Source organism: Phodopus roborovskii, unplaced genomic scaffold, assembly GCF_943737965.1.
Source record: "Phodopus roborovskii unplaced genomic scaffold, PHOROB, whole genome shotgun sequence".
In the NCBI taxonomy this organism is placed as follows: domain Eukaryota; kingdom Metazoa; phylum Chordata; class Mammalia; order Rodentia; family Cricetidae; genus Phodopus; species Phodopus roborovskii.
In genome coordinates, this window is record NW_026126511.1 from 55,633,581 (window position 1) to 55,644,537 (window position 10,957).

Genomic DNA, 10,957 nt, shown 5'->3' on the forward strand with positions numbered 1-10,957 from the left:
AATCTCAGCAGGAGAAGGCAGAGGCAAGTGGATCTCTGCTAGTTCTATGCCAGCCTGGTCTATATAGAAAGCTCCAGGCTAAAATAAAAAGGTGGGTGTGGGGAAGACACAGACAAATGTTGCCATTATTTCTCAGCTCAGAATAGGGGGAAAGAGATCTAGTGGTAGACCAGATGTCCTTTTCCAACCTGAAAAAAGTCTTTAAGTTGACCACCCAAAGCACATCTTGCCAGCTAGGGGCCTGGTGGGGTTGTCAATTGTGAACTTAAGGCACAGCCGAGGTGGGAAGTGACATCTGGAGTCTTCAGGTCTCTCCTCTATGTTATAAATCTTTTTCATCTGCAGCTACTATGATATATCTTGTCTCCCTGGAAAAGGAACAGAACAGTGGCTTTCACGCTTGCTTGTAACAGATACTGACAGCAAGAAATGCACTTGACACTGGATCTGGGAGTCTGTGCAGACATCTCACAAAGTGATACTTACCCTTGTGAGAGCAATGCATTCTGATATTTTCTTTTTTATTGTTTCATGTTTGCATTAGGAAGGAGAGAGAGAGGGAGAGGGAAAAGAAGGGAGTAGGAAAAAAATTATTTCCCTGCCTACTCATGAGATCAGGACCAGCAACACTAACTAGAAAAATAAACGTCAAATGTTCTCCCTGTACAGGTCTGCCGAGTGAGTATTTTAGTGCCATCTACTGTGCATTCTGGGTATTACAAGCACTTGTGTTTCATTCTGAGATTTATTTTCCCCCTTTTAAGAACATTTGTTCCAGAGTGGAACTGTCTCTCCGTTAAAGGAGAAGTTCACATGAAGAGCTACCACATATATAAGCTCTATTCTGAATCCTCAAACAAAATACTTCATATTCAGTTCTCGAAAGAGGGATTTGCGGGTTGCAGAACACAACAGAAGTCGGACCTTGGGAGCAAAAACCTAATCCCATGATCAGTGGTTCCCAGGAAACAAACCATAAATCAGAACACTGTAGGTGAGTGTTTCACACAGAATTTCAATTGTCTATCAAATAAAACATAACCAAGAATCAATAATCCATTATCAACCCTACTATAATTTTGTTCTGCAATACCACATGAGGTCCCCTCCCCCAGATTGTTCCAGAAACAATTCAAAATCCTGTAGGGCACAATACTGTTGGCACACAAATTAGAATACAGAAATGCCAATGGCTCCTCTGTGGATGATACAGGATTTCCATGCTGACTAGCTACTGTAACACACAGAATTTAAATTTCTATTCCGCAGAAAGGAATGTTTCCTATTAGCCAGCAAAGATAGTTATGGTTGCTGCATTTCAGAGTAATATGTGCGTGCTCTTGACACAAATATGTTTGGAAGGATCTTTGTCATTCTTCCACGGTCTGTTTAATTAACCACAGAAGAGCCACAGCAGGGTGTGTGCATGAGTAAGAGTCAATACACATCCAGCCATGCTGCTGAAGTCTCTTCCATCACACTCTTGCAGCTGAGACACAGCTATTTCAATTCAAAATGTTACAAATAAAGAAAACAGAACCACTTACAGCAGGCTTAAAGTTGGGGGTTTAAATGTCTCTCATTTGGAGGAGGTTAAATTGTGGAGAGCCTGAAATGCTTTTTATTTTCACTCTGAATATAACAACTGACTTTTTCTTCCTGTATGATTTCAGATTAATGAGTTTTAGAAAGCATAAGAATGGTATGACTCAGAGACGAATAAAGAAATGAGGTTTGCGGGTACAGGCCTGTGATGGTAGCACTGAAGATGCATCGGCAGGTGTCAAGTCACATCATCCTTAGCTGATAGGAAGTCCAAGCCCAGCCTGGGCTAGAGAAGCTGACTCAAAACCAACAAAATAACAACAACAGAAATTGTAGTGAAAGCATATCCAATATAATAATTACCCTCACAGTCTGGCAGGGGCCAGAAGAGCCATTCTGCCATGACATGACATTATCAAATGTAAGTCATTACTAACTATCCAGGGAGCCAGAGGCTCTTTGGTTCTTTTGGGAAGAGCCTAATATGATTTATTAATTATACTCACAGGGTTAGTGCTTCAATAGCAAACTCAGGAGAGGAGCACGCAGCCCAAAGGGCAGATGTCGATGGGTGATCAATGGGCCCAGCTTGACTGAGAACTTGTCAAGTGGTGAAAAGAGACTCCAGACACTCACAAGCCTTTTCTTGTTCTGAAACATTCTATGTCATCGCCTACATTTGATTTGTAAATTTGAACTGTGAGACACTGTGTGTGTGTGTGTGTGTGTGTGTGTGTGTGTGTGTGTGTGTGTGTTCAGAGCATCCTTCCCAGATTCAAGATACTGCCCCAGGAGAGAGCCGGCCAGCAGTCATCCATCAAAGTGACAAGCTGTACCATTTATCTTGCACTGATTTCTTGCACAGTAGCGAGTTCTTTTGAGTTTATTTAAAAAAAAAAACTGTCAAATTAAAATACTAAATAGCCTAAACATTAGCCTTGTCACCTTTCAACATCATCAAGAAAGTTCAGCTGAGTGATAACCAGCTACGGTTAGTGCTAACCAGACACAAAAGCCATACTCACTTGTCCTGACACGTGGACATGTGGACACATGGACATGTGCACACGTGGACGTGAGTGACAAGGGGCAGTGCTCAGAGCTCTTCACTGGTTAATCATCTGTAGCTATTTCATAGGCCCCTCCTCACCCCTCGCCATTGTCCAGCCTTGCTGCTGCCTTCGCTCAACGCCAGCCTAGAAGATGTCATGGAATTCTGCTTAAAGCCAAGTCAAAATCTGTTCTTCATCTCTTTAGTTTCTACACATGAATGAGACAATGGTCAGTCATCGAGCTCCTGCTCCCCACTGTGTTACTGGAGCGGAGCTTCTCATGGGCCCACATGCTGAAACATAAACACATGAGAATCGGGATGAGAAGAGCAGGATTTATTTCCAATGCTCACTTTATCAAAGCAATGCTTACCATGAGGGGAGGACTCAAATTCTTTTTATAGTATGTTAATTGGATGTGCATCTAGCTTCATTCTGAGATAATCTCAAACAGTCAAACCATCCCCAGCTCTTTTCTGGCCTCTTCTCTCCTCTCCCTACCCTCCCCGACCAGAGTATGCACACACACATATAAATTTAGCAGTTCCTGCCCTAGAAGAGCCTCTGGTCCAATTAGGAAGAAAGGATAACACAAAGAAACAAGAGCAACTGCATGAAACAGAAGGAAATCAAGAACTGAGTTCTCCGAGCAGACTCTAGAGATGAACTATAAATCCTAATATTCCCAGTGGCTGTCACAATCAGCCAGCACACAGCCATTATGCAAATCTGTAGAAACAAGTCGGGAACTAGATGTTGAACCTATAATCATAATGCCGGCACTAAAACCTCAGGTGAAACTGCTCAATGGGGAAAGTGAATCAATTCTCATCTCCAACTTATCATTTTTTACCAGCCAACTTCCTATGATTCTAGAATCTTCTCTCATTGACACTGAACAAGCTCTCCGTTGGACTGAAAACCATACTACCCATGAGAAACTAAAGGTACAGACTCCCTTCTACCCCTGCTAACAGCCACCACCTCAGCACCGTGTCTGGATGTGCTCAGGCCAAGGGAGTTGTACCACCCCAGCTGGCTTGACCAGTCATTCTTCACATGCTGACTCAGCACCTCTCAGGAAGGCAGTCTGAGGATGTGGGGCTCCTGGAGTTTTGTCTCTTCATTATAGACACTCCCTCTTAGGTTAAGACACAACTAGAAGGGGGGTGGTAAACAGCCTCAGCACAAAACCCTCTGCCCCTCAAGAGCCACGAGGTCTGCCCATGGCAATGAGCCAGCTTTGCAAGCAAAAGCATGCACCTTCAGCTAAGGTTGCTGGCACTGAAAGCATCCCTTAGACCACATGGGCCTTGTCAGAATAAATCACTACCTCTTCACTTCATGTAAAACTGATTTGAGGAAACTGAGGATGTGAGGCTTGCAACTCAAACCTGGCTGCTCTAGGACTCAGGTCGCTGGTAACTGAGTAGGGGGAAGCTGGCTGGCCTGCTCTTGATATTTTAAATTCTTCTCTGAAGATTTTGTGACTGTCCACTTCATTCCCTTTGCCCCTCAAAATTGTCTAGCTAGCTGAGAAGTGTGAACACAGACCTCACATTATACATCCAGAACTGTCTTTCCCGCAGATTTTGGGCGCCCCCCCCTTTTTTTTTTTTTTTTTTTTTTTCAATGATTTCAGTTGTGGAAAAGAAAACACTGAGAGGTAGGCACAGACACAGGACACTCCAGAGGCCGTGATACGTCCACTTCCAGGCCAGGGACTTTGAGGCCAGCCCTGGAGATGCACCTCTACACTGCCCCCTGGCCTAGCCCCCCCCCCTCCCCGCACACTGTTCAAAGGGATCGAATTGAATCTGGAATTGAGGCAAATAGAAGCCAGAATTTGGCCAGCCCTGATGGCGCCCCTGTTAGTCGGCCTTGAACCCAAATTCCAGATGTCCTGGATCTCTGTGCTGCGGGTCCCCTGGGAGAGGAGCCTCTTGTGCCATTAGAAGCTGCGGGCCTACACAAAGGGTTTCACGTACGTGCCTCGAATGCCATACCACGCTTCCCCTAGTGAGAGTAGTAATAACGACAACATCATTAACTCTCTTTCAACACCACCCACTCCCCCAAAAGCCTGGAGCTGGGGCTTGGAGCTTTGAGACCTAGGTCCTGGGTGGACTCGGTTCAGGCTGCGCACAGGACACGACACTGGGAAAGTCTGGAGGGCAAAAATCAAGGGTGGGGAGCTGGGGTTGGAGCTGGGGCTCGAAGAGAGCCTGCTTCTGGAGGGCCGGGTCGGCTCCGGGTGCCCGGAGAGCCCCGCCCATGGCGCTGGGGCCGGCGGGCAGCTCGGAGCCGCCTCCTCCGCAACTTTCTCAATCGCTCCAGGGGTGAGAGAGGCGGGGTGAGGGGTGCGGTTAAAAGGCGCCACGGCCGACAGGTGTCCAAGATCGCAGCGCTCTGAGCGCTTGGCTCTCCCAACTCGCAGCCGGTCGGCGGCGCTCCCGCCCACAGAGCGCAGCCTCTGCGGGGACCAGCGGCGACTAGCTCCGGATCAGTCCGAGATCCACTCCGGACCAACCCAGGACAGGTCCGAGACCCACTTCGGACCAAGCCGGGACCGGCCCCATTGCTTACTCAGACCTGCTCCTCCTTCTCGCCACCCGGCGCCGCGCGCTCCTCGGAACGCAGGTGCGACAGCCCACCCGCGCCCCCGAGTCACAGCGGCGTGGCCCGCGCTTGGACGCGACACCCCGCGGCGTCGGGAGCCTCGCCAGTAGGGACGCGTGAAGTGGGAGGTGGGGTGTGGACCGTCGCGGTCCTGGGAAACCGAGGTCCGATCGCTCTGTGCCGTCCCCGGGGGTCACCGCCACCCGCGGAGAGGGACCCGAGCCACGAATGCGTTTCTGCGCCTGGAGCGGCTGGCGGGGCTGGGGATTGGACCTGACTAGTCCCGCAGCGATCGCTGCTGCTGCGCACAGGGCAGGAATCGTCCGCACAGGTCCCGCACCGCGCGGGGCAGGGAGGGACGCGGGGGCCAGGCTGTTCCGCGCGCAACAGACATGTTGCCTGTGTTTCTTTGCTAGGATTTCCTCGAGGCCTCCTGGCTGCGTTGGCTGCCGCCATTGAAAGTTTTTTAACTAACCGAAAGCTTAGCAGGAAAACTCGATTTCGTTTGTTTAAGCAGGAAGCCTCCATGGGAAGACACTGACCTTTACCACCTAAAGCACTGGGGTGACGCAGCCTACCGCCCAAAGCGCGCGTCTGTAGCCGCTCCCACGAGCTAGGGGACACCAGCCTGCAATTGAGTGTTGATTTTGGTCGCTTTTCTTAAATGCTTTTTAAGGGTTTGAGTCCAGGTGGGGCTCTGCAGCTGGAAGGGAAGCATCCAGACACAGGCTCACAGATGGTGTGCTGCTGAGAAACGTATCCACTGGGACTCTTGCATCAGCCCCTCGGTGTTGTCTCACTCTTAGGGAGCATACGTCTAAATGGGACGAATGGCCCAGGTCTCTGGGACAGTCCTGAGAAGCCTGGCACAGCCCTGCCTTCATTTACCCTGGAATCCTTTGAAACTATGGGCTAAGTTAGTCACAATCGCGAGAAGAGTTGAGGGTGAGGTGGGGACAGCATCTGGAGATGTTGCGCCAGCTCCCCAAAGTACCATTCAAGAAAAATAAGGGTCTCATATTAATTTTTAATTGTTATTATTGTTGTTGTTTATTAAGGAGAAGCTCCCTTCTCCTTTACCGGAGCTGATTGGTGGTCCCTCACACTCTGGCAGCGTTCCAGGCAATCTGCCCGTGACCCAGACCAGATAGAGACCTGCCTGTGACCTTCCCGTCAGAGACTGGGAGATCACCTCCTATGCCACAGTTGAATATTGACGATTTCACTCTGCTGGCATAGTACTGCAAGCCCCTTGTGAGGTCAAAATTTAACCCATCCCTCGTCTTGGAAAAGCCATTAAGAAAGGCTGCTGCAACCAAATGTGCCTGGGTCCACACCTATGACCCAGCGACTTGGTTTTTTCTCGGCGTTTTTTCCTAGTCTTGTTTGTTCAGTTCTGCCGACCTTTTTCCCTGTGAGTTTTTTGTTTGTTTGTTTGGTTGGTTTGGTTTGGTTTGGGGTTTCTTGCTTATTTGTTTGTTTGTTTCATTTTGATTTGGTTTTTGCTTTGTTTTTCTCTCGGTGATTTTTGTTTTGTTTTGTTGTTTTTGTTTTTGTTTGTTTTTTGAGCCTGGGTCTTCCTCTACAGCTGGAGTTTTCCTCAAGTTAGCACAATCCTCCTGCCTCAGCCTCCAGAGTTCTGGGATTATAGATGTGTATTAACCCCAACTTCATGGAGTTAAAATTCAACCTAACCTGGGTAACATAGCAAACTCAACAAAGTCGTTTTTACAAACAAGTGAAGATTTTATTCAAGTGTATTTTTCTCAACCGACAGTACTTGGGCTAGTCTGTGGATGCTATAGGCAGGTGAAGGTACATGTCCCACTCACCCTGGAGCTCTGTGTTTTGGGTCAGGTGTGTGGATGTTTGTTTCAGTCAGTATCCTGATCTCCACTCAGTGGGCATGAAGAGTAGAAGGTCTAATCCAATCTGATGGTTTTGTTAAACTTAGAACACTGTTTCTTTCAATACTCTTGCTTGTTGGGGGCAGACTTCATGGAGCTATGAGGCCGATCAAAGGACACCCAGCTTCCCTAGGGAACAGTCCAGGTATAAATGGGTCAGGGCTGAACCTGCTCAGCCACTGTTTCTTCCTGTGGTGTTTCTGCTTCCCATGTTGGGTAGGACTTGATGTCTCACCAGCTTCCCATGGCCCTGTCTTCTCTTACCAAGGCCCGGTTGAGTGAGTCCCACCAAGACCTTGGTGTTCTATAGCAGCCACCATGGGCAAGGGGGACTTTCACCCTGAACTGGCTTAGTTCACTAGGAAACAGGATGCAACTTGCCTATAACAGAAGGGCAGGATGCTTTTAAGTGAGAGCAAGAGGATTCATTACCGGGTGGAAAGCGGGTGACTCATCAGGACAGAGGGAGGGTGGGATCTTGTCAGAAGAGGGGCTGATTGTGACAGAGAGGGTGTAACTATGAATCAGTGAAGACGGTCCTTCCCTGGGATGAAATAGAAGGCCATTGGTTCTGAACTAATGGTAAATTCTGTGGCCCAGTATCTGGGGAACCACTGAGCTAAACTTCCTACCAATTTTTCATAATATATTTAGTTTAGGATCATGTCAAAGTTAAAGCCATAGTCCACAGTAGCAAAGCTCACTTGGTACACATATCAAAACAGATGTGCTGAGCATTAGCCAAACAGTCCCAACTTGACAGTAGAGTCACCAATCTGCATGTAAAACCCTAGGTGCAGAGACTTTTTTATTTTTTTATTTTTTTTTTCACCCTGCTCCTCTCACACAGAAGATGGAAGCAAGGATTATATATAGTGAAAGGTTAAGTTGAGGAATCGCAAATGTAAATGTAATCATTAGTAAGGACTTGACACCCATATTAAAATATTTAAAGAAACAGCATCAGCCTGGAGACTGCAGGGAATTGGCACTGGGTCATGTGGAATTTCACAAATTCTGTCCTCTGAACTGGACAGCTATGTCTGTCACTGTAATACACTGCAAAGCTTGGTGCTGCCAACACAGCCTGCTGGGTGACCTGTAGGAAAGTGGAAACAGGAGAAGTGGCCTTAGCCAGTACTTGGTTTTGCCTTTAGACTAATAAGTACTTTGCTTTGGTCCACCCTGTGCCTACATCTTTATTATGTGCTAAAGACTGGGTGAATCGCCCAAGTGAACAAAAAAAAAAAAAAAAATAACAAAAAGAACACAGAAACATGTTGGAGATGGTTTGGGAACTATGCACTCAATTCTAGGGCAAAGCAGGTTGTGTTGTCACCATCCTGGAGGAGACAGAACAGAGCTAGGACTTGGATTCTGGCCAGACCAGTGAGTGATTCCTGTCTTGTGTTTATTTGTCCTTTCTAGTGCCACCCACCCAGAGGACAAGATGGATTGGGGCGCACTGCAGACTATCCTTGGGGGTGTCAACAAACACTCCACCAGCATCGGGAAAATCTGGCTCACCGTCCTCTTCATTTTCCGCATCATGATCCTTGTGGTAGCTGCCAAAGAGGTGTGGGGAGATGAGCAAGCCGATTTTGTGTGCAACACTCTCCAGCCTGGATGCAAGAATGTGTGCTATGACCACTACTTCCCCATCTCTCACATCCGGCTCTGGGCCCTGCAGCTGATCTTCGTGTCCACACCAGCCCTCCTGGTAGCCATGCATGTGGCCTACAGGAGACACGAAAAGAAACGGAAGTTCATGAAGGGAGAGATAAAGAATGAGTTTAAGGACATCGAAGAGATCAAAACCCAGAAGGTCCGTATCGAAGGCTCCCTGTGGTGGACCTACACCACCAGCATCTTCTTCCGGGTCATCTTCGAAGCTGTCTTCATGTATGTCTTTTACATCATGTACAATGGCTTCTTCATGCAGCGTCTGGTGAAATGCAATGCTTGGCCTTGTCCCAATACAGTGGACTGCTTCATTTCCAGACCCACAGAAAAGACTGTCTTCACTGTGTTCATGATTGCCGTATCTGCAATTTGCATCCTGCTAAATATCACAGAATTGTGCTATTTGTTCATTAGATTTTGTTCAGGAAAGTCAAAAAGACCAGTTTAATGCATTGCCTGGCTGCTAGAGCAAAGATTGAGGGAAAGGATGAGGTAACCTGTGCTTAGCTGTCAAAACTCAGCCACCAGCATTTCACAAGGCAGACATTCCCATCTTAAATGCCACCATTTGAAGTCCCTGTAGGCCTCACATGAAACTCCAGAGGCCTCCATGGGACTCCCTTCCCCCAAAGCTCTCAAACAAAGGCCCAATTCTATGCCTGTATTAATCGGTTCTAAAGTTAGTTACACTGAGCCCCCATGCTGGTAGAGACTATTCTTGTAGGATACATTCAGAGTTTAAACAAAGGATCTCACATTGTTTCTCTTTCTCTGAGGACAGGAGAGATGAGCCTAGTCCTGAGGAAGGTGCCCAGAAACTTCATTGTGCACCCCTTAGGGTACCCTTCCCCAAGATGCCCCCAGTTAAAGGTAAAGAATATCCATTCTATTATTTGCTTTGATAGTGTAAGTCTGCAGTAATGGACAAAGTTATTTAATGCTTCAAGCAATGTATACTTCTTCTTTTTTTTTTTAATGAAAGCCTTAAAATAAGATAGGTTCTTTTGTTCTTAAAACAATCTGGACACCATTATACATTCCTCCGATTTGAAAGGTTCAGTTTGTGATATGAACATGGTGTGTAACCAGATCTCATAAGGTCTTTAAAGCATTGGCCTTTTGGTTATGGGAAATCTGCAATGTGGCTAAGTGGTCACCTATGGTATTCTTCATCAATGTGTTGAATACAGTCATCACAACCAGTCTCAAATGAGACAAGCCGGAAGCTTCTGTTGCTGGCTTCTGATCAGAAGAGGCCTCAATTAAAAAAATTCAAGTGTCATTCCACATAAGAGACAGATAGGAAGTTTGCCAACAACTGCCACCTGCTATGAGCCTAAGCCAGCCCCTCCCTCCCTCCTGACATTTGCCTACTCTGTAGCTGTGGGATGTGGCCACCAGCTTCAGAAGAACTGACTTCATGAGTTCACTTGGGAATTTCACTGCCAAGATACAACTTAAAGGTGCAGAAAGCAAATGGGGTGGAGGCAGGGGGTTAACATTTTCAAAGAGCCAATGGAACTTCTAAACTCTTAATTCTGTTGATTTTTCTGCTATGAAAGTCTGCTTGCTTCCCTCTTCAGCACTGGCTTTCTTAACTGGAAACAGAAATATGGATATTTGGAAAAATAGGAACTAGAGTTTGAGTCAATATGTAATTCTTCTAAGGCAAGTTGAAACTTAGCACTGCCATTATGCTTAATGTGTTTCCCACAAGATGGCACTCAGTAACTCCAACAGGGGACACTTCTTACTGCCAAGAATGGCATTGGGAAGCTATTTTGTAACAATAAACAAGAGTTGTGGTTTCATGCTTGTCACTAAAATAATTTTGTAAACTCTTAAATATCATTTATTAAAATGTAATTATTTTGTATACTTTAAAATTAAATAAGGTTTTTAATAGAATACCAAATTTTAACTTAATCAATAGTAAGTCTTTTTTGGCAGGGGGTGAGAGGGTTGGTGGAGAGTTGCTTTCTTTTGTCTTTGAGACTGGGTCACACTATGTCACCCTCACTGACCTAGAATTCACAAAGGTCCACCTGCCCCTGCCTCTCAAGTGCTAAGGTTAAAGGTGCACACCACCATGCCCAGTTATAGTAATTTGTGTATGCATATATCTCATAGTTTACATTTTGCAGCATCCTC

General features: G+C 46.5%; 1 protein-coding gene across 1 annotated transcript; it reads left to right on the plus strand.

Annotated features, from left to right (window-relative positions):
* Nucleotides 1–4,980: 4,980 nt before the first annotated feature.
* On the plus strand, nucleotides 4,981–10,714 carry Gjb2 (gap junction protein beta 2). The gene is made up of 2 exons (XM_051195620.1): nucleotides 4,981–5,237; nucleotides 8,552–10,714. Exon 2 carries the CDS (start codon nucleotides 8,574–8,576, stop codon nucleotides 9,252–9,254), a length of 681 nt encoding a protein of 226 aa, XP_051051577.1. The 5' UTR covers nucleotides 4,981–5,237; nucleotides 8,552–8,573; the 3' UTR covers nucleotides 9,255–10,714.
* The last annotated feature ends 243 nt before the right edge of the window (nucleotides 10,715–10,957 follow it).

Excerpts from the sequence above, each read along its gene's own strand:
- Gjb2 (XM_051195620.1), top strand. The coding sequence starts at position 8,574 with ATGGATTGGGGCGCACTGCAGACTATCCTTGGGGGTGTCAACAAACAC.